This window comes from Notothenia rossii (assembly GCF_949606895.1).
Source record: "Notothenia rossii genome assembly, chromosome: 10".
Lineage (NCBI taxonomy): Eukaryota > Metazoa > Chordata > Actinopteri > Perciformes > Nototheniidae > Notothenia > Notothenia rossii.
Window position 1 is genome coordinate 31,165,354 of NC_136908.1, and position 24,361 is coordinate 31,189,714.

Sequence of the window (24,361 nt, forward strand, 5' to 3'; positions counted from 1 at the left end):
TCTGGCTCATTTGGGTGGGGAAAGTCTGATGCAATACATTTGTAAAACATATATACAGTATTGATTTCCTAATATTGCCTCATAAGTATTCATATAAAGTGGTACAGGAATGAGTCCCAAAACCTGTTATGTGCTTCTTGGTTAACATTAAGCTGTCTTTGGCTCTTTTCTAGCTGTAACAAATGAACATTTCCTCTCTGTGCGATGAATGAAGGTATTCTGATTCTGAATACATCATCACTGCACCACTCTATCCTCATACTAAATGTACATCTTTCGACCTTCAGTGATATAGAGTGAAGCAGTAATGAACCCTAAAACCCGGGCAAGACTTATCATTTTACCATTCTGGTTCCTGCGTCTCACAGTCAACGTTTTTTTAACGTGTTTTTAGCTAAGCCTAAAATAAGGTCTCTGGTTAACACAAGCTGAAGAGATTTTCACGTTTTTTTTCTACGACATAAAATACATAAGTAAACAATCTACTCAAACATTCTTGAGAAAGCAGTCGCAAAACAGTTGAGTGATTAATTGAAAAACAATGATTTATTTTAGGGGTGCACCGAATGGGAAATTCTTGGCCGAAACCGATACCGAAAATAGGAAACAGTTGGCCGAAAACCGAATGGCCGAAAATGATTAATAGAAATATATATGATATATATATATGATATATATATAAAAATTTTTTACCAATGTTGTTCAGCTGCCTGATTATGGAAAAAGACATGATTATGGCAAAACTTAACTTAAATAATAATCACCATTATGGGTCCATAAAACATTTATTCAGCACTTTTGAATGCATACAGTACATTAATTCCAAGTCAAGAGCATTTTATTTTCTCTGTTGGATAACTACAACAAAGTGCATTCAGAACAAAGCCAAGGTGCTTTAAAACTGCATAAACATCTAGGCCAGTAGGCCTACAACAAAATAGTGTAAATAAAGACTGTAACAGCCAGGCCTTCAACAACAACAAATGCACCTATAAGTGCATGCATACAAATGTGCAAACTGGATAAATCCACATGAATGTAACTATTTACAAATGAAATTACAGTTGAATTTCAAGAATCTGTAAATAAGGCTGTCTGTCCTCATAAGCAAATTAGTAAACATTGTATAAAGATACATAAAGTGAAAACTGGATACAAAATCCACAATCAATTACAACTTAAATTACAATTTCAAGAATCTGCAAATAAGGTGGTCTGTCCTCATGAGCAATGTAAACAACATTGTATCATTTAGATACCGAAAGTACAATATATTGAACACTGTGCTGCTGTCATTTCCCACTAATGATAACCTGAGATGGTGAATTATAACTCACAATGAAAATTGTTCAGGAAAGTGGGTATAGAGTAGACATGTAGAACTAGATAAGCTTATGATAAGCCAGCCTTGTCTACTTATTAAGGAAAAGTGGGAGGTTCTTTTTAATGAACATTAGCTTCTCTGCTTTATCAGCCATAAGTCTGTTCCTCTTCTCATCAAGCACATGAGAGGCAGCGCTGAACAGTCTCTCGCTGTCAGTGCTTGTGATTTGATCTTACTCCGCATATTTGTCCGGGTGTTTTGATTTCAAGTGGTGGAGTAATCCCGAAGTGGTGAAAGTCTTTGCAGTTACGCCCCCTCGAGAAATGTCAGCTGAACACGTTTTACAAATCGCAATCCGCGCCTCTTTCGCTGATATTTTTAAATATCTCCAAGCGCCAGACATGTTGGCTGTGAGCCAGCCGCGAGCATGGTCGCGCGCCGTGCTTGTCGCCGAAAGCCGAAAGGGCCTTTTTAACCATTTTCGGCCGATAATTTTCGGCGGCCGAATATTCGGTGCATCCCTAATTTATTTGAAGATTTTCAGTCTGGCTTTAGAACACATCATAGCACAGAGACAGCTCTGGTTAAACAGGGTTCCTGCAGGTTTCGCCAACTCAAATTTAAGACTTTTTAAGGCCTTTTTAAGACCACTTTGAATAGAATTTAAGACCTATTTCAAGAAAGTATGAAGGAAAATTGCTATGAAAGAAGAAATACGTCCCATAATTACTTACAAAGTAAAGGTATACATGTTCAACATAAGAACAATGACTGAACATAACAGCATAACAGTACAGAACTGTGTTAGCCAAAAAGTGTGTATGTGTGTGTGTCTCTGTGTGCTTGTGTGTGTGTTCGTGCTGTGCAATTAATCGTATTTTAATCGCAACTACGATTTTGGCCTTCCACAATCACAAAAACAACATAATCGAAAAAAATTTTTATTTAGCTTTGCTAGGTTGTGACAGTGACAACATATTTAATCTAATTAATTTGAGTCTAATTTATATTTATTTATCATATTTATATATGTTTAGTAGCTTGTGGAAGTGCGCTCCAAAATATTTGTTGATCTTGTTTATTGGTATTTATTATTTTGATATTATTTATTTAAATATATCATTTATTTAATACATTTTTGTATTGCTTTTTCAGTTGAATTATACGTTCCGGGTAATCAACAGTTAAAAAGATAATGTTCAAATTATTATTTGTTTTAAAGTTCAATAAATGGATGTTTTCAAAGTCAATGAATAATCGTATTTAATAATCGTGATATCAATTATTGACCAAAAATAATCGTGATTATGATTTTTGCCATAATCGAGCAGCCCTAGTGTGTGTGTGTGTGTGTGTGTGTGTGTGTGTGTGTGTGTGTTTGTGTGTGTGTGTGTGTACACTTGTTTTCATGACAAATAAGGTCAATTTTATGATAACACACCTTCACTATCAGGACACTCGGAAAAATGAGGACATTTTTAGCGTCCTCATTTTTCTGAACTCACTACAGTGTTTAAACTCCCCCAAATGCCCCTACACCAAATATCTTCAACGTCCTAAAATATCACAATGTCATGACATGAAGTGTGTGAGTGTGTTTATGGATTTTGCTCATCTATGAATACGCCAACTAGTGGTCACTTCTGGAACTTAAAACACTTTTCACACAATTTAGTCACGTGACTCAAAAGGTCCTCATAAATCTCATATTTGTCAGGTTCAAACACACTCCAACGTTTTAAGCTGGTTTTAGTATTACTGCAATATATATCTATTTCCATAGACTCAGAGACAACTAAAATCATCAACAATGAATTACTGCTGATTTTAGTCACCTGCCTTCTAATCTAGAGAACTAGTTATTCCATCATTACTTTTATTTACATCGAATAGCCAGATGAGCTAAAGTTAGCTTATTAGCTTAACATAGCTAACCGCATGCAAACGACCCCTGCCACATGGAATATTCTCTCAACAGAACTGGAAGGATTGCACACTAAATTGAGGTAATTCATTACTTTTTCTAAGATGTTGTTACTGAAGCACAAGATATTATTTTAAAATGTGAATTGTAACAGTGGTTTCCAATTCAACACCAAATTGATAGATAATCAGTAGACCAAGTAAGTCATGTTATTTGTGGAGCTTACCGTGTTTTAGTAATGTTATAACAGTATTTACCTTTGAAGGCGCTTTGTCTGTGCTCTTGTAACATTATTTGTTGCGGTGTTAAAGTAACTTGAAGTTACACAATTCTAACTGCAGTTGCCCAGGGTTTGCACTGAAAAGTTAGCTTATCAAGCTAATGGAATCCTGCATTAGTGAGAACATGAGTTAGTAGGTTATAATTAAAGAATAAATAATACCATTTTATAAAACATAATTGATACAAATAACTTAGAATTTTTTTAATGTATTTTGTATTTGTTCTTGTTGACCTTTTGTCATTCTTCCATGTAGATGTTTGCTAATTGAGGAACAAATTGTTGGGTAGCAGATATTGTACGGTTCAAACTATTTATTGAGTCTTGAGTTATAAGCCCCAATCCTCATGTGAATTGTTTTTACTAAAATCTGTGTCCCCTACATGAAAAGTCAATGGATTTCTGACACGTTATTGTTGTATTTTAAATTTGCAGAAACTGAGTGACATGATCACGGCTCGGCCTTTAGCTGACTCTGAAGTGAGCCAGAGATCCACCTCATCCTTCCACCAGGTAATTAAAAATTTACTGTAGACTATTTCTATACAAGGTAAATTCATGTCTCAATCAAGTCCAATGCCTACATACAATGCCTGTTTACCTCATTACAATTAATATATTGTGAAATACATGTAGAATCCCAATATAACTGTTACTTGTTTCTAAATATCATAGTAGAGGATATACCCCTACCATTTGATAGCAGTATCTACCTCTTATAACATGAAAATTATCTTTATTGCCCCTAAATTATGTGTTTTGTCTCCTTTTGCCAATCTTTTTCCAATTTAACCTAATGTGTATCAGTTTACATGATTTAATTAATAGGGAAGTAGATCCATACTTATTACTATGGGGGTTTCAGTTTTTTTTTAACAACAACAGCACACCTCAGAAGTCAGGAACACTGACTTTATGTAACTTCAGTCGTCATGCCCTCATCTTTTTTTAGGTTGTGTAGTCTTGATGTGTTTCAGAGAACGTCCCCTTATGGTACAACCCAAAGAGTGTAAAGTGTGTGTGTGTTAAATCGTCCTCATATTGTTGGGTAGTAGATATCGTCTTTAGGTTGTGCAGTCATGATGTGTTACAGATAATGTCCCCATATGGTAAACTCAACGAGTGTAGAGTGTGTGTGTTACATCGTCCTCATATTGTTGGGTAGTAGATATCGTCTTTAGGTTGTGTAGTCATGATGTGTTTCTGAGAACGTCCCCATATGGTACAACCCAACGAGTGTAGTGTGTGTGTGTGTGTGTGTGTGTGTGTGTGTGTGTGTGTGTGTGTGTGTGTGTGTGTGTGTTTGTGTTACATCGTCCTCATATTGTTGGGTAGTAGATATCGTCTTTAGGTTGTGTAGTCATGATGTGTTTTGGTGGACGTCCCCATTTGGTACAACCCAACGAGTGTAGAGAGTGCGTGTTTCATCATCCTCATATTGTTGGGTAGCAGATATTGTACAGTTCAAACTATTTCTATAGAGTCTTGAGTTACAAGCCCAGATCCTCATGTGAATTGTTTTTACTAAAATCTGTGTCCCCTACATGAAAAGTCAATGGATTTCTGACACGTTTTTGTTGTATTTTAAAATGCAGAAACTGAGTGATATGATCACGGCTCAGCCTTTAGCTGACTCTGAAGCGAGCCAGAGATCCACCTCATCCCTCCAACAGGTAATTAACCCTTGTGTTGTGTTTGAAAGCTGTTACCCTTCATGGTGTTCGCGGGTCAATTTTGACCCATGATTTATCTCAGTCCAAAACACTCACAAATAATGACTATCATCCAATGTTGTTTCAACTACATCATAACTCACTTCTAATGAATTCATAACCGTACAATCCTGTTGTAATTTTGTTGTATGGCCCCAAAACACATTACACAACATATTGCACCTGTTCAGGTTCAAATGTTAGTGTACATATTCTTTGTGAAAGGTCAAGTTCCCGTGGGGGGAGGGGGGCCAGAGGGATGGGAGACCAGGTGCATGTTGCGAAAAAAATATTGTTACAGTGGATGGTGGGGGTGGGGTGTCTAAAGTCAAAGATGAATCTTGATTGGGCCAAATTTGACCAGAGTCACCCACAACAATTCTGCTCAGTCTACCCAGACACCAAATTATACACTTTTTTTTAGAGACCTTCAGACTTGGCTAAAATTGTCAAAATCAGTTTTGTAGTGTTTATATAGCTGTTGTGAAGGATATCATGATGCCTTTTTCCGATAAAAAAAAACTAGAGCGTAGTTATTATATAATTTGAATTTGAAACGGGTCACGGGAGACCCGAACACAACATAAGGGTTAATTAAACATTTACTGTGGACTATTTCTATACAAGGTAAATTCATGTCTCGATCAAGTCCAATGCCTACATAAAATGCCTGTTTACCTCATTACAATTAATATATTGTTTAATAAATGTAGAATCTTAATATAACTGTTACTTGTTTCTAAATAGCATAGTAGAAAGATAAACCCCTACCATTTGATAGCAGTATCTACCTCTTATAACATGAAAATGATCTTTATTGACCCTAAAGTCTGTTTTTTGTCTCCTTTTGCCAATGTTTTTCCAATTTAACCTAATGTGTATCAGTTTACATGATTTAATTAATAGGGCAGTAGATCCATAATTATTACTATGGGGGTTTCAGGTTTTTTTAACAACAACAGCACACCTCAGAAGTCAGGAACACTGACTTTATGTAACTTCAGTCGTCATGCCCTCATTTTGTTTTAGGTTGTGTAGTCTTGATGTGTTTCAGAGAACGTCCCCATATGGTACAACCCAAAGAGTGTAGAGTGTGTGTGTGTGTTACATCGTCCTCATATTGTTGGGTAGTAGATATCGTCTTTAGGTTGTGTAGTCATGATGTGTTTTGGTGGACGTCCCCATTTGGTACAACCCAACGAGTGTAGAGAGTGCGTGTTTCATCATCCTCATATTGTTGGGTAGCAGATATTGTACAGTTCAAACTATTTCTATAGAGTCTTGAGTTACAAGCCCAGATCCTCATGTGAATTGTTTTTACTAAAATCTGTGTCCCCTACATGAAAAGTCAATGGATTTCTGACACGTTATTGTTGTATTTTAAAATGCAGAAACTGAGTGATATGATCACGGCTCAGCCTTTAGCTGACTCTGAAGCGAGCCAGAGATCCACCTCATCCCTCCAACAGGTAATTAACCCTTGTGTTGTGTTTGAAAGCTGTTACCCTTCATGGTGTTCGCGGGTCAATTTTGACCCATGATTTATCTCAGTCCAAAACACTCACAAATAATGACTATCATCCAATGTTGTTTCAACTACATCATAACTCACTTCTAATGAATTCATAACCGTACAATCCTGTTGTAATTTTGTTGTATGGCCCCAAAACACATTACACAACATATTGCACCTGTTCAGGTTCAAATGTTAGTGTACATATTCTTTGTGAAAGGTCAAGTTCCCGTGGGGGGAGGGGGGCCAGAGGGATGGGAGACCAGGTGCATGTTGCGAAAAAAATATTGTTACAGTGGATGGTGGGGGTGGGGTGTCTAAAGTCAAAGATGAATCTTGATTGGGCCAAATTTGACCAGAGTCACCCACAACAATTCTGCTCAGTCTACCCAGACACCAAATTATACACTTTTTTTTAGAGACCTTCAGACTTGGCTAAAATTGTCAAAATCAGTTTTGTAGTGTTTATATAGCTGTTGTGAAGGATATCATGATGCCTTGTTCCGATAAAAAAAAACTAGAGCGTAGTTATTATATAATTTGAATTTGAAACGGGTCACGGGAGACCCGAACACAACATAAGGGTTAATTAAACATTTACTGTGGACTATTTCTATACAAGGTAAATTCATGTCTCGATCAAGTCCAATGCCTACATAAAATGCCTGTTTACCTCATTACAATTAATATATTGTTTAATAAATGTAGAATCTTAATATAACTGTTACTTGTTTCTAAATAGCATAGTAGAAAGATAAACCCCTACCATTTGATAGCAGTATCTACCTCTTATAACATGAAAATGATCTTTATTGACCCTAAATTCTGTTTTTTGTCTCCTTTTGCCAATGTTTTTCCAATTTAACCTAATGTGTATCAGTTTACATGATTTGATTAATAGGGCAGTAGATCCATAATTATTACTATGGGGGTTTCAGGTTTTTTTAACAACAACAGCACACCTCAGAAGTCAGGAACACTGACTTTATGTAACTTCAGTCGTCATGCCCTCATTTTGTTTTAGGTTGTGTAGTCTTGATGTGTTTCAGAGAATGTCCCCATATGGTACAACCCAAAGAGTGTAGAGTGTGTGTGTGTGTTACATCGTCCTCATATTGTTGGGTAGTAGATATCGTCTTTAGGTTGTGTAGTCATGATGTGTTTTGGTGGACGTCCCCATTTGGTACAACCCAACGAGTGTAGAGTGTGTGTGTTTCATTGTCCTGATATTGTTGGGTAGCAGATATTGTGCAGTTCAAACTATTTCTATAGAGTCTTGAGTTACAAGCCCAGATCCTCATGTGAATTGTTTTTACTAAAATCTGTGTCCCCTACATGAAAAGTCAATGGATTTCTGACACGTTTATTGTTGTATTTTAAAATGCAGAAACTGAGTGACATGATCACGGCTCAGCCTTTAGCTGACTCTGAAGCGAGCCAGAGATCCACCTCATCCCTCCAACAGGTAATTAACCCTTGTGTTGTGTTTGAAAGCTGTTACCCTTCATGGTGTTCGCGGGTCAATTTTGACCCATGATTTATCTCAGTCCAAAACACTCACAAATAATGACTATCATCCAATGTTGTTTCAACTACATCATAACTCACTTCTAATGAATTCATAACCGTACAATCCTGTTGTAATTTTGTTGTATGGCCCCAAAACAAATTACACAACATATTGCACCCGTTCAGGTTCAAATGTTAGTGTACATATTCTTTGTGAAAGGTCAAGTTCCCGTGGGGGGAGGGGTGCCAGAGAGATGGGAGACCAGGTGCATGTTGCGAAAAAAAATATTGTTACAGTGGATGGTGGGGGTGGGGTATCTAAAGACAAAGATGAATCTTGATTGGGCCAAATTTGACCAGAGTCACCCACAACAATTCTGCTCAGTCTACCCAGACACCAAATTATACACTTTTTTTTTAGAGACCTTCAGACTTGGCTAAAATTGTCAAAATCAGTTGTGTAGTGTTTATATAGCTGTTGTGGAGGATATCATGATGTTTTGTTCCGATAAAAAAAAAAACAGAGCGTAGTTATTATATCATTTGAAATGGGTCACGGGAGACCCGAACACAACATAAGGGTTAATTAAACATTTACTGTAGACTATTTCTATACAAGGTCAATTATTGTGTCAATCAAGTCCAATGCCTACATAAAATGCCTTTTTACCTCATTACAATTAATATATTTTTTAATAAATGTAGAATCTCAATATAACTGTTACTTGTTTCTAAATATCATAGTAGAAAGATATACCCCTACCATTTGATAGCAGTATCTACCTCTTATAACATGAAAATTATCTTTATTGCCCCTACATTCTGTTTTTTTTCCCCTTTTGCAAATGTATTTTCCAATTTAACCTAATGTGTATCAGTTTACATGATTTAATTAATAGGGAAGTAGATCCATACTTATTACTATGGGGGTTTCAGGTTTTTTTAACAACAACAGCACACCTCAGAAGTCAGGAACACTGACTTTATGTAACTTCAGTCGTCATGTCCTCATTTTCGACTCCACTTCGAGCGATAGAATTACTAACAAAGAACTGCTAACAGAGCACTTATATACTAATAAAGGACTGGCTTATCTAAAGCCAGTTGAGTAGCACTTGAAATGTTTTAGCTCTATGAAACCTGATGTAGTTATATGATTCTGTTTTCTTCAAGTTTGTATCTTGTTGGACGAAGGCACTTATTGTAAGTCGCTTTGGATAAAAGCGTCAGCTAAATGCAATGTAATGTAATGTAAGATGATCGATGGCTACTGCCATATTTGCCTCTGAACCTTGACAAGTGCATGTTTCAGGCTTATCAATTAACAACAGGAGGGGTCACAGACATAAGACCAGCTGTTAAATAAAGCTTTTCTGACCTTAGCTGTCATGTGGGTATATATTAATGCTGGCCATTATGGGCACAAGCGATTTTCACCCATTTATTAATTATATGTTTTAAATTTGAGTGTTTCCTATCCCCTAAACCTCCAGGGATGTACACAGTTTAATACTGGCAACTTCTTATTATGGGAAATACGAAAACGTCTTTTAAAACTACAATTCCCAGTAGAGACGTGCCATAGAGCATGTTGTAAAACACACAATAGCCAGCATGTGTAGTTCGGGGGACGGGGTGGGGGAGGGGGGGATGGGGTGGACCCGTTCAAATCCAGTTTTGGACAGTCTGCCGTGGTTCCATCCCATTTCAAAGGGTTGTTCGACGCTCGGCGTAACCCTCGGCGCACACTCAAACATCCAATCACAGAGCTTGAGGACTATCACAGGGTTTGTCAAGCGAAGCGGAGAGAATACTTACTTCCCGGTGTAAAATTCTCTAAAGCAACTACTATGAGCGGCTCGCACCCTCGGTCTTGACGGACTCCAACTTGTGTTTATTAATCAAACAAATAAACACAAGGATAATTATGTGTTATTGTTGAGTAAATGACAGTGTGTGGTTTCGAAAAAAATACAAAATTAGAAGGAAAAAACTATGAAACAATACAGATTTCTGTATTCTGAGCCCCTACTCTCCCCATAACTGACGGCAACAAAAGTCCTACATTATTCAATTAAAATAAAGAAGTAAAAACAATTAGTGTGGCTTGATATTGAGTAAGAAAAAGGTTGATAAACGCTGTGAGAATGGATCTGCGGAGAGCATTTCGCCGCGATCCCAACTCTTCTATTACCAACGTTCATGGAGCTCTATGCAAGTCAATGGGACGCCCTGCCCGTTGAAAACTGACTTCCAAGGGGTACCCTGTACGTCAGGGGTCACCAAACTACGGCCCGGGGGCCAGATCCGGCCCGCCACCCCCCTTTGACCGGCCCCCACCCCCTCTGCCCCCCACTACTTGAACCGGCCCTATGAGGCAAATCCCCAAAAGTCGTCATGGCTTATTTTTTTCAAATTGATTTTTGGAAAATAATAACATGTCTGCGTTTGGTATTTTGTTGATTTTGTTTCAGTTAAAAAAATTATATTTAGTTATAAAATAAAATGCACTATATTTGCCGAATTGTCGTCACCCGACATCTTGGAGATCAAGTGAGTGACAGACAACGCACGCGTAGAGAACTGTCAGTGTTCAGGACAGCAAAAATGGCTAACGTTAAACCAAAAGTTGATAGAGAGTGCAGAATTTTCAAAGAACAGTGGACCAACGACTATTTTTTTGTTCAGTATAAGGACCGTGCCGTTTGCATTATCTGTAAAGAGAGTGTGGCGGTTTTCAAGGAATGGCGCACCTAGTGTGGTTGGCACGACAAGGGGGCTAGTAGGGCGCTTGAACAGCGAATTCGAGGAACGAGGTCTCACCCCCCCACTACAAGTCCACTGTCTGATTCACCAGCAAGCCCTATGCTGCAAAGTTTTGAAGTGGGCGTCTGTTATGAAGGTGGTTGTGCACTGTGTCAACTACATCCGAAAAAATGGTCTGAAACACAGACAGTTCCAGGCCTTCCTCTCCGAGCTTGAGTCTGCCTACGAGGATGTGCTGTACTACACAGAAATCCGGTGGTTAAGCCGAGGCAAAGTGTTGCGCCGTTTCTACGACCTGCTACCCGAAATCAACACCTTCCTGCAGTCTAAAGGTGAAACGGTACGAGAGCTGACCGAGCCAGAATGGAAATGGGACCTCGCATTTTTAACAGATGTGACTGAAATGTTGAACCACCTTAACGTGCAGCTCCAAGGCAAAGGGAAGCTAATCAGTGACCTGTATTCCCACATCAAAGCGTTCGAGGTCAAACTAGTGCTGCTTGTGAGACAGGTCGAAAAGCTGGACTTTACGCATCTCCCTGCCACCCGGAGCTACTGCTCTGAGAAACCACCTGTCCCATTCCCAGTCGAAAAGTGCAAGGATTCACTGGAAATGCTGCAGGGGCAGTTCAGTGTGCGGTTCCGTGAGCTTCATGTCAACGGTAAAGCAATATGTTTGTTCCAGAACCCCTTTGCTGCCGACATAAATGATGCCCATCCCTCTCTTCAGTTTGAACTAGCCGAGTTGCAGAATTGTGATATCCTTAAAGATGCGTTCAAGCCTGACAGTCTCATTGAGTTCTATGCTTCGCTCCCAGGGGAAACCTACCCAAACATCAAACAGCATGCAATGAAGATGTCCACAGTTTTTGGCAGCACCTACATCTGTGAGCAAACCTTTTCCCGCATGAAGCAAACCAAGAATACAACAAGGAACAGACTCACAGATAAACACTTGCATCAGACCTTGAGACTGGCTACCACTAGACTGCAACCAGACATTGAACTTCTCATCAGCCAGAAGCAAACACACAGTTCACACTGATACGGTAAGCACACTGATTTTAACAATTACTGATTTTAATTGCTATAAATATGAAATGTGAAGGCTCTTTTTAATTTGCTACATATGTTGTAAAATTATGTCACAGAGAAAAGCAGACAGCAGCATGTCTTGACATTTACTGAATATGGTGCTTCTTGTGTTCAATCCGTCATCCCTCCATGCCAGGGCTCCAGAAGGCACTCTGAAGTGAGGAGAGGAGATTGCTGTTGCTGATCCCATCCCAAAGACAGCATTATTATTTATTTATTTTATAGGCCTATTTATTTGACCTTTATTAAGTGCTGCACACAATTATTATTATTATTATTATTATTACTATTATTATTATTATTATTATTATTATCATCATCATCAGGCCTACCTATAATTTATAATGTTGAACTCACCTTTGCCAGTGTCAATCACCTCAACTAGGCAGATGTTTCTTACCTTGACAGCTTTGATGTTATTTTTATTAGAAAACAAATAAATGGAATATCTGTGGTATTTCAAATTAAAGCAAAGTGTGAAGACTCAATTGCTACTTTTGTGAACCACTAGTAAAGATGGTAAACAAATATGTGACAGGAATCAAGTGTTGATATAGTAGTGTGGAAGTAGTAGTGGGGATGGCTGTGCCGGGCTAGTAATCTCTTCTAAACAATGAGCTGACTCGGCCCCGGCCCCCCATCACAGTCAGGAACAATAATGTGGCCCCCAGAGAAAAAAGTTTGGTGACCCCTGCTGTACGTAATAGAGTGACGGGGAGGGGCCCTGACCGTCCATCAATATGTGAGAGGTTGGGAGTGAGAACGTGTTGATCGACCATGATATCCTATTGCAAAGACTACAGCACTTAGTTGGCATACAGGGAACTGCTTTAGGCTGGTTTAGGTTATCTATCTGAACGCTCTCAGTTTGTGTGTGTCAACGATGAATCTTCCACGCAAACCAAAGTTAGCCATGGAGTGCCACAGAGCTCAGTGCTCGGACCTATTTTGTTCACATTATGCTTCCGTTAGGCAATATTATAAGGAATCATTCTGTAAATTTTCATTGTTATGCGGATGATACTCAACTATATCTATCAATCAAGCCTGATGAAATTAATCATCTAAATAAAATTCAAGACTGCCTCAAGGACTTAAAAACGTGGATGACCTTAAACTTTTTGATGTTAAACACGGCCAAAACTGAAGTTATTGTACTCAGCCCGAAGAATCTACGAAACAAATTATCTAGAGATATACTAACTATGGATGGCATTAATTTGGCCTCCAGTGAGACTGTAAGGAATCTTGGAGTTATATTTGATCAGGATTTATCCTTTAACGCCCACATAAAATCAATTTCAAGGACCGCCTACTTCCATCTACGTAACATTGCAAAAATCAGGCATACCTTGCCTCAAAACGATGCAGAGAAACTAGTCCATGTATTTGTTACTTCAAGGCTGGATTATTGTAACTCTTTATTATCAGGGTGTACCAAGAAGTCAGTTAAATCGCTTCAGCTGATTCAAAATGCTGCAGCTTGTGTACTAACCAGAGTTAGGAAAAGGGACCACATTACTCCTGTTCTGGCTGCCTTACACTGGCTCCCTATAGAACACAGGATAGAATTAAAAATAATTATTCTCGCCTACAAAGCCCTTAATGGGCAGGCGCCATCTTACCTTAAAGAACTCATTCGGGGTATATGCAGGAATCCTGAAGTCAAATTTAATACCTTTTAAGACCTTTTTTAAGACCCTTTCCATACATTTTAAGACCTCATCGCAACATTGAGTTCTAACCGGTTACATTGGCAACACACTTTACCTCACATTTACTATATTGATTGTAAGATAGCAAAACTAAACAGAGTGCAGACAGACTACTGAAGCCTCCTCTCCACATGAACTTCAACCTCTCTGTGAAGGTCAGGTTTAATGCAGTATGCTGCTTTTTTGCTTTTGTAGACTCTGTGCTCTTTCATTCCAGTAAAACTCCTCAGAAACCATTAGAAACCAGTATTTGACCAATAAACAAAACAATTGACAAAACTTTGAACTATGAAATATGTTAAACTTTGGTGAGCTTCAGCGGGGTAATGCCATATAGGAGCTCCCTCACAAATACCCAGGGGTTAAATTGGGCTGGGGCTGTCCGGGGCTAAGCCCTGGCACATAGGACGATGCTCTGACGTCATCACCCTCACACATTTGTCATATGTTTACAAAAAAGGATATATATGTTAAGACTTTTCTCGTTCTTAATATAGACTATATTTAGGGTACATATGTTGACTTTACTTTAAAATAGCAGATCTCTATGACCGGATATAGTTTGGCTTAGACCCCGGCCCCACGAGGACGCATACGCAAGCGCAAAAAAGGCTTCCGTTCACACGCATTCGATTCATTAACGTTCACACTAGACCGCTGGAAATGCTGGAAACGATGTAGTACATATGTCAGGCCTGTAAGTGGCGCTGCTGCCGCCCGAAATACACCAAAAGCAGCGAAGAAGACCCCGGGCATGGTTGCCATGGTTGCCCTTCTGTTTATTCTCCGTGGTGGACGGCGTGTTCTCCTGCTGTATCTCTCAGGTAGTCCACCAGCAGATGAAAAACACCCACCTCTCCGCCTCTTCCAAGGAACGAGGGGACCGTGCGGCAGAGTTTCAAAAAAATGTTCCGCCGGTCAACATGTCCGTTAAAGTTTAAATCTTCCGTACAAAATTAGAAAAGTGCCGGTCAGAGGTCTTCTTTGTTATTTATTGAGCTTTAAAACAAATTGATAACGACTCTGTTCTCTGTATAATAATATAATAATATTTAATAAACGGTGACTGCCTCTCTTTTCCTCCCCCTCTTTTGACAGCCCAGCAGCAGCAGGAGACGTGGGGAGAGGGAGGCGGGCTATTTCATCGTTATCAGAAAATGATCATAATAGGGCTTACACACGGAGCCGTTGGACCCCCAGAGCGTTGCGTATGCCGGTCTACCCACCTTGGGACCCGTTACCGTAGTCGTTTAGTTCCCCCCTCCCACACACAAAGCGGAGCAAGGCAACGAAACTTAAAATAATAAGCAGCATTTTACGGTGCGCTATGCATGGGGCCGCCTTAGCGGTTTTCCCAACATGTCGTTTCAGTAAATTAAAGGATGTTTCATGTTGTCGTTGCTTTGAACCTTCTTAATACCTTGGAAAATGCCGTTTAATACTTTTTAATAGCCTTAATTTTCGCTAAATTGATTTATCAACTTTTAATACTTTTTAAGACCCCGCGGACACCCTGTCATTATACCCTACTGTCCTACTAGGGCATTGCGTTCCAAGAATGCAGGGTTGTTGGTTTTTCCTTGAGTCTCTAAAAGTACAATGGGAGCCAGAGCCTTTTATTATCAAGCTCCACATTTGTGGAATCAGCTTCCAGTTTGTGTTCGGGCGGCAGACAGCCTATCCGTTTTTAAGAGTGCGCTTAAGAACTTCCTTTTTGATAAAGCTTATAGTTAGGGCTGATTAGATTCAGCCCATAGTTTTGCTGCTTCAGGCTTAGTTTTTTTCGGGTGACACCTTACTTCTTCCTTCTCTCTGTCTGTACCTGTGTACTCTCATGTTCCGAATAACCCAACTTCCCCAAATTTCTTTTTGGTGTCTATATACGCCAGGATCCTGAGTCGTGGATGATCCTGTTGCTGCGGTCCTGTGTCCTGGATCGCGAGCCCTGGACCTTGAGTTGTGGCTGTGCCTGTTGCTGTGGTCCTGGATCATGAGTCCTGGATGGATATCCTCGTGGATTCATCTTCTTATTATAGACACATGCATTTCCAAACATTTGGTCTACCTATGTTGCAAATGTATTATCTTTTCAATTTACACACGGCATCTATTGCACGTCTGTCCGTCCTGGGAGAGGGATCCCTCCTCTGTTGCTCTCCCTGAGGTTTCTCCCATTTTCCCCTTTAAACTGTGGGTTTTCTCCGGAAGTTTTTCCTCGTGCGATGTGAGGGGCTAAGGACAGAGGGTGTCGTATTGTCATACTGATATTCTGTACTAACTGTGAAGTCCACTGAGACAAATGTAACATTTGTGATATTGGGCTATATAAATAAACATTGATTGATTGATTGATTGATTGATTGACTTGTAAATGCCTGAAGCTTCTATGGGTTATAAAAGTGGCAGGTCCTAACAAGTGGCTGAATAAACTACCAAGCGTCATCACACCGAACTGTAGCAGCCTTTAGCTTAGCTTTAAAATCATAAAGTGGTGTTGATATGTGAAAATGACCCTGCTGAACAAAATATCTTAGTATCATGAACGTGCACCCCCCCCCCCCCCCAACCCTGCAACATACAGGGTCGACCTACAACAAAACGTCATCACTGCACCACTCTATTCCCAGAGTCGGACTCAGCCTTATTAAAACCTCCATTAAACTGGCACTAGCCTGGTAGCGAGGGTCTTCAGGGTGAACAGCTACAGCCACATCCCCCAGCATGGTCTCAGGACGGGTGGTGGACACTGCCACTTCTCCATCTGAAATACAGGGACGAGGGATATTAGAATAGGACATAAAGAGACAGTACAACATGAATCAGCTGTCACTAAGACTCACCGTGGCCTTCTATGGCATACGCAAAGGTGAGCATGGTTCCAAACTCCACCTTGTTGTCATAACCAGGGACAGACAGCAGGGTGGGGCCACTCAGATCTTTGGAGTCAACCTGACAGCAAACACACATGTTGGTTATTACATTAGGTTATTACCCAACCAAAGGAGCGTTTGAAAACCTTGCAATAGGTGGAGGAAATAAGAGACATGCTTGAGAAGTGCGTCAAAGTTTTATAATGATACTACAGTGAGTGGGTTCCACTCCTGAGACCTGGGATCATTTCCGGCAATGTCATCCCCTCTATCTCCCCCTGTCGCCACTGTATCTATAATAAAGGCACTCTGGCTCCAAAAATATATAACAAATATTAAATATTATATTTGTTTTATTATGAAACTTGGCTGTCAATGAAAATCTATTACTGTGCACAATGACGATTAATATACTTTAAATATGTTTATTTTAACTGTCTATAATATATTCTCTTTTTAATAAAAAAAAATGTGTGTATGATATCACTTTTTAAGACTTCTTTGGGCCACCGGTGCCGTTATTCAAGAGACAGTGTATAAATGGGGAGCGGGGATGACAAGCGGCAAATGGTGCAGGACCGGATTGGAACCGGGTCCTCTGCATTCATTGAGAGCCTTATTTGTTTTCCTTTTATCTGCTGGTTCCAAAGCCTTACACTGAAAGACAGGAACAGCCTGAACAACATTTGTAAAACCTGCTCTAAGGTCATTGGAGTGAAACAAAGAGACTTAAAGAGCCTGTGACACGAGTTTCCCCCATCATCCAAACCCATCAATTTGAGTAAATATTTTCCCTTGAAAACCATTACTGAACTGATTTTGGATATTGCAAGCCCGCATCTAGGACGCATGGATGTATCATGACGGAAGACCTGTTACGTAAATAAAGATGCCTCATACAAAGGTCTACGGATACCTCCTTACTCTCCATGACCTGCGGTCAACTATATAACATAAAGGACTATTACATGGTGTCAGAAGTCGGTCCAGTTCGTCACTTTGCCGGAGGTAAACAGATGAAAGTTTTGTGCCTAGCTAACAGGTGCGGTCCCCAGAGAGCGGGAGTCGCACTTTTTTTGGAAAAAAGAAAAAAGGGAGATGGATCGATTCGAATTACCATCTCCACTGGTACTCACTGGCAACTTGGGAGAAAACTGGTGACGATGGGAACAACGCTTCCAAATCTACATGACCGCGAGTGGTGCAGACGGTAAGGACAGGAAGATTAAAGTGGCAATACTGCTGCATGCACTAGGAGAGGAGGCTCTTGAAGTTTACAACACGCTAGACATCGCACATGGTGAAGATGAAGGTGAAGAAGAAGATTAACAGACTTTTAATGATATTCTAGCAGCATTCAGAGCCTATTGTATGCCTAAGAAGAACACAGTGTTTGAGAGACATCAGTTTTGGGCACATCCTATGTCAGGGAACACCACGATTGAGAAATATGTGACAGAGCTCAAGCAAAAGAGCAAGGATTGTGAATTTTATACCACAGAAAATGACATGATCAGAGACAAGATTGTGGTTAGTATGAATGACCAGAGACTGAAAGAGAGACTTTTAAGAGAACCTAATCTCACATTAGAAAAGGCCATAGACACCTGCAGAGCTGCTGAGACGGCCAAAGTTCAAATGCTAGCTATGAATGCAGCAGCCCAGGAGATGTCTGTACTTGCAGTGCACAAGAATAGTCGACAAGGACAAAAGACACGCACACCGCCTATACAACGTACACAAGACATGGGACAAAGACATGAAACATGCAATCAATGTGGTAAATCACACCAGCCAAGACAGTGTCCAGCATACGGAGTATCCTGCCATAATTGTGGAAAACAGAATCACTATACAAAAATGTGTAGGTCAGCCCAACATCACAAGACAGTACATGATGTTTCTCCGGAAATAGACACCCTACATATTGGGACAGTGAACATTGATCAGCTAAAGTCTAAAGCTGACAAGTCGTGGCATTCTAATGTAAATGTTGACTGCATGTGTGTGAAGTTTAAGTTGGACACAGGAGCAGAGGCCAACGTCCTGCCACTGAAAGTATTCACAGCGATGACCCGAAAAGCCAGACGTGAAAGAAGAACACACCTCAAACTACAGCCTACAAAGACAGTGCTGGTGGCATATGGAGGGATGAGATTGAAGCCGGAAGGGGTGGTAACACTCAAATGCTCCACCCCCAAAACACAGGCAAGTCTGACATTTTATGTTTCCAGGCACTCATCCATTCCCATATTAGGAAACGAGGCATGTGAAGAACTGCGCCTGGTGAAAAGAGTGGACATTGACTCAATAGAAGTGAAGAATCCCACAACAAAAGAGGAGCTCATAGCTCAGCACCCAACTGTCTTTCAGGGTTTAGGTGAGTTTGCTGGAGAATATCACATCCACACTGACCCCAAGGCCATACCTGTCATACATGGCTGTAGGAAAATACCACTGGCAGTAATGGACAGACTGAGAGACACTCTCGATGACTTGTTACAAGCTGATGTTATTGTACAGGTAACTGAGCCTACACCATGGGTTAATAGCCTGGTGATCACAGAAAAGAAAGACAGAAAAAAGTTACGGGTTTGCTTGGATCCCAGTGACTTAAACAAAGCTATACTCAGGCAGCACTACTCCAGTCCAACGACCGATGAAGTTCTGTGCAAACTAGCTGGTAAGAAACTTTTCACAGTGCTGGATGAAAAAGATGGATATTGGCAAATAAAGCTAGACAAAGAGTCATCCCTACTGTGCACATTTAACACACCATGGCGGAGATACCGCTTTAAACGTCTTCCATTTGAGATCAAGTCAGCAAGTGAGGTTTTCCAGCAACGCAACTGTGAGACATTTGGAGATTTCCAAGGGATCCACATCATTGCAGATGACATGATAATTGCTGCATCGTCAGAGAAAGAACACAATGAGATATGACAGAAAGTGATAGCCAGAGCAAAGGAGGCTAATGTGAAGTTCAACAAAGAAAAGATACAGTACAAGGTGAGCAGTGTCAACTACATACTGCATACTGTCACTTCAGAGGGTGTTAAAGCAGACAACGCTAAGATCAAGGCTATCACAGGCATGCCAACACCAACTGACAAAACCGGATTACAGCAATTGCTGGGCATGGTGAAATACCTAGCTCAGTACATCCCAGGTGAGGCCACCATATCAGCACCACTGAGACAGTTGTTGAGAAAAGACAGTGTGTGTTTGTTACAGCACGAACATGATGAACCAGTCAAAAAACTGAAAGATGCTCTCATCACAGCTCCTGTACTCAGTTATTTTGACCCAAAGAAACAGCTCATCATACAGACAGATGCATCCAAAGATGGTTTGGGAGCACGTCTAATGCACGAGGGCCACTCAATTGCCTATGCATCAAGAGCACTAACACAAACAGAAAATAACTATGCTCAAATAGAAAAGGAACTGTTAGCAATTGTCTTCTCTGTTAAGAGGTTCCATCAGTACATGTATGGATTGAAAGTGGATGTGCAGTCAGACCACAAACCTCTGGAAAGCATTCTGAGAAAGCCGCTTGGAGCAGCTCCTTCCAGACTCCAACGGATGCTCCTCCAGCTGCAGCGATATGACTTGAATTTCATCTACACACCAGGTAAAGACCTACTGATTGCAGACACACTCTCACGAGCTGTCACACATGATGAACATTCAACAGTTGGTGACATCACAGATGAGAAAGTTGTCTATGCTCTGGAGCCAACAGATGCTTTGAGCACTGAGATACTGCAAAAGCTCAAAAGTGGAACAGCTAATGATGAAATACTACAGCTGCTGCAGGAAACACACAGACAGGGCTGGCCACGACACAGAAAACAAGTACACACTAAACTGGTTCAATACTGGCCTATCAGACATACTCTGTCAGTAATAGATGAGATCATGTTTGCAGGTGACAGGATAATCCTCCCGAGCTCGATGAGAAGTGGCATGCTGCAAACATTACATGTGGCTCATCAAGGAATGCAGCGGACAAAAGCACTTGCCAGAAGGCACTGGAACTGGCCAGGTATGTCAAGAGAGATAGAACAAATGGTCGAGAATTGTGGGACATGTCAGCAGTTCCAGACCAGAAACCAGAGATCTCACACGACATTCCTGAGCTTCCTTTGCTCAAAATAGGGGCTGACATCTTTGAAATAAAAGGACAATCATTCCTATTGATGGTCGACTACCTGTCAAAATATCCTGAGGTGCTTAACATTAATGACAAGACATCACATACTGTCATTAAGAAAATGATATCAGTCTTCACCAGGATAGGAATACCAAAAGAGATAGTGTGTGACCATGTCCCATTCGCGAGTCAAGAAATGAGGAACTTTGCAGAATCATGGGGCATAAAACTCACTCATTCCACCCCAGGCTATGCACAGTCCAATGGTCTGGCAGAAAGGACCGTACAAACTGTTAAACATGTTCTTAAAAAAGCACAACTAACGAACACAGACCCTCATCTTGCCCTGCTCATCCTGAGAAACACACCTGTAACAGGCATGCAATACTCAACCGCACATATGCTCATGGGGAGAGTACTAAGGAGCACCTTACCGAGCTCCACCGTGGTGCTTCAGCCTGCTGTGCCTTAGGATGCTCACTCGACTCTCGAGAATCTACAGAGGAGGCAGCAGCAGTATTATGACAGAGGAACGAGGCCGCTTCCTGAGTTGCAACCAGGAAGTACTGTTCACATGGAAACTGAACAGAGTTGGCGTCCAGCTTTGGTCACTGCACAGAGAGATGAGCCACGTTCCTATGATGTTGTCACATCTTCAGGTCAGCACTACAGGCGCAACAGGAGAAATCTGAGGAAAACACCACACGACGACCAAATGGACCCAGAACCTGACTTACCTGAAGACAATCAACTATGCACGCCAGATGCAGACACATCAGAGACTGTTGAATGTGAAATGTCATCACCGCAGAGCACAAGAAGAACCAGATGTGGCCGACTTATTCGACCACCTGAGAGATACAAAGATTTCCTAATTAGCTCAGGCTAAAGGTTGTGCTAAGACAGAGTTAATACGTTAAAATCCTTACTCTATTTGCTAAAAATAAATAAAAAAAGGAGAGTAAGGTGTGTTGTTCATATACAGGATTCATGTTTATATGAGGATGTTGGAGTGTTGATATACACTGCATCTAAGTTGACATGTTAATGTTCATACAAAATATAATTTCATATATTCGTATGTTAACAAGTGAACAATGTTAATATTGAGACCGTTATAGAATGTTTACTACAGCAAATGTTATATGCAACTTTCATTGTAAGAAAGGAGGATGTAGTATATAGTGCCGCGCAAATATACCATCAGGACGTTACTGATGGGGTGCGGCTGCGGAGTGATACGGTGTGTATGCAAGGCTGCATCTAGGACGCATGGATGTATCATGACGGAAGACCTGTTACGTAAAGTATAAACGCCTGACCACCATGGGGTCAAGAGCCTTCAGCCACTCTGCACCCCGTCTCTGGAACTCTCTCCCACAAGACATCCGCAATATGGACTCACTCTCAACCTTCAAATCCAGCCTGAAAACACACCTTTTTAAACTGGCATATTCAATATCTTAATAATTTTTCTAAACTGATTGTTGTTTTTAAGTCTTTGTTTTTAAGTCTTGTATTACTGTGTGATCTTCTTTGTTGCTTGTTTTTAATTATGCTCTGTAAGGTGTCCTTGAGAGCTTTGAAAGGCGCCCATAAATAAAATGCATTATTATTATTATTATTATTAAAGATGCCTCATAAAAAGGTCTACGGATAACTCATTACTCTCCATGACCTGCGGTCAACTATATAACATAAAGGACTATTACAATAACCATTAATCTGCCTTTCAATGTTGACCATATTCTGGATCTTCTCGGGGATTCTTCAAATCCCGCCAAATTATGTGTGAAGTCATTGCGGGCCAAGCGCTCCAGCTGCACCGTTCAGGATCCCAGCATCTGCATGTAAACGCACGATGGCGCACACAGCAGCAAGCTCAGACAGCGATGACAGTTTAATTTTGAACGTGTCTGAGAGCTCATATGAGGCTGAAGGATCAGTTTATGTTGTATCTGTTAGAAGTTTAGGAATTAGGTGCGTCAATATGGGCGATTATACGGTCATGTTGCCAGTGGTGGACTGGGACTAAAAATCATCCCGGGACTCTCGACCGGCCACTTCGGTACCACTAGTAAATTGTCAACGGGGGAAGTGGGAGATGTGCTAGTGACTTATCCGACCGGCCCACTTCGGTACCGGCCCATCGGGATTCGTCCCCGCCACTGCACTCAGCCCAGCCTACGTAAACTGTCAACTGGGGGAGCCTCGCTGCGGGGAAACGGTGGACCTAGTGCCCCGATCGGAGTGGGAATAATAATCATAATCATAATCTATGCATTTTATCCATTAATTTCCCCAACATTGTGGTAAACAAAACCACATGTTTAGTCCATGTTGGTGTACTACAACCACAAAAAGCATCGGTTTGTTTTCTCATCAGGAAATGCAGACCGGCTCAAACAAACGATTTTTAATCATCATCCTCACGATCATTTAATGTATCATATGTTCGCCAAAATTGACATGAAAGCAGTAATAAATGTAGTTTCATCCACTTGAGTTTTTTATCACATCCGACGGGAGGAATTCAGCAGCTCTCACTACCGATTTTTAATCCTAATTTAATCATCATCTTCACCACGATCATTTATGTTTATTTTCGACGAATTGAGATGAAAGCACTGACAAATATGAATATACTGTAGTCAACTTCATTAAAACGTTATTAACGTGCCTAAACTCAGTAATTCACCATTTCTACGCATGACAACACACTTTGTCTTTGTTTGGTTCTCTCGCCGCACAGTGAAGCGTTCCCTCATTGACGTCACTTCCGGCTTCCCCAAAAACTTAAAAATGAGTCGAAGGAATTTCCCCGCGATGTTTGAAATTATTGATATTTATCGGAACGGTATCGCACCTTCTTTTTTAAACTGACGGTTCGAGATTACTTGTTATTTATTGACCTATTTATTGTGGTGCTATGAACTATTTATCGTGTAAATTGGAATGATCCACATCCAGTCTCCCGGGTGTATCTGTGTGCTTTCTTCCTGTATGTTCCTGCCGGTGTACGTAACATAAGCTGCTCATAACCAATTGCACCTTGCAGGATTAATAAAGTTGTTGATTGATTGATTGATTGAAGCCCGAGTACAAATGTAAAGTGTTCTTCCCATGTGTGTCTCCATTATTTCCTCCTATCCTGTTGTAATAACTGTACATCCAGGTGAAGAGGATCACCTCGATGTCTGAGATGGCCGACTCCAGAGCACAGCTCCAATTGACCAGAGCCTCGGAGCGGTAGATCTTCCCCGAGTCAGCCAGCCTGACGAAGGCCTCGCTCACCGCCCTGCTGAACGCCTGAGGGGGCAGAGAGGTTCAGGACAGACTGCTCACAGTCACACTCTTCACATGTATTATTTATTCTAAAATCTTCACTCCATACATCCAATAGAATATGTCAATACACTGAAACATGCAAGGAGATATTTATTAGAATTATAAACCGTACACATTTTTTTCAATGTATATGAATGCACCGAATACTA

General features: G+C 40.6%; 2 protein-coding genes across 4 annotated transcripts in view; one reads left to right on the forward strand and one right to left on the reverse strand.

The window, feature by feature from the left end:
* The window catches only part of vars2 (valyl-tRNA synthetase 2, mitochondrial), a 98,468-nt gene that overhangs the window by 31,912 nt on the left and 42,195 nt on the right, over positions 1 to 24,361 (reverse strand). For both annotated transcript variants that reach the window (XM_079653311.1, XM_079653312.1), the window contains exons 9-11: positions 24,054 to 24,173; positions 16,679 to 16,787; positions 16,511 to 16,599 (exon numbers count right to left, since the gene is read on the reverse strand). In XM_079653311.1, the coding sequence (XP_079509437.1) occupies positions 16,511 to 16,599; positions 16,679 to 16,787; positions 24,054 to 24,173 (318 nt within the window). The remainder of the gene's footprint in view (positions 1 to 16,510; positions 16,600 to 16,678; positions 16,788 to 24,053; positions 24,174 to 24,361) is intronic.
* On the forward strand, positions 709 to 16,400 carry LOC307021312 (general transcription factor II-I repeat domain-containing protein 2A-like). Of its 2 annotated transcripts, none has more exons than XM_079653315.1 (2): positions 709 to 12,077; positions 12,260 to 16,400. In XM_079653315.1, exon 1 carries the CDS (start codon positions 11,159 to 11,161, stop codon positions 12,071 to 12,073), a length of 915 nt encoding a protein of 304 aa, XP_079509441.1. In that variant the 5' UTR covers positions 709 to 11,158; the 3' UTR covers positions 12,074 to 12,077; positions 12,260 to 16,400. The 2 variants fall into 2 exon arrangements, with proteins under 2 accessions (XP_079509441.1, XP_079509440.1); XM_079653314.1 differs by lacking the exon at positions 12,260 to 16,400 and having other exon boundaries at positions 709 to 6,709; positions 8,141 to 12,247.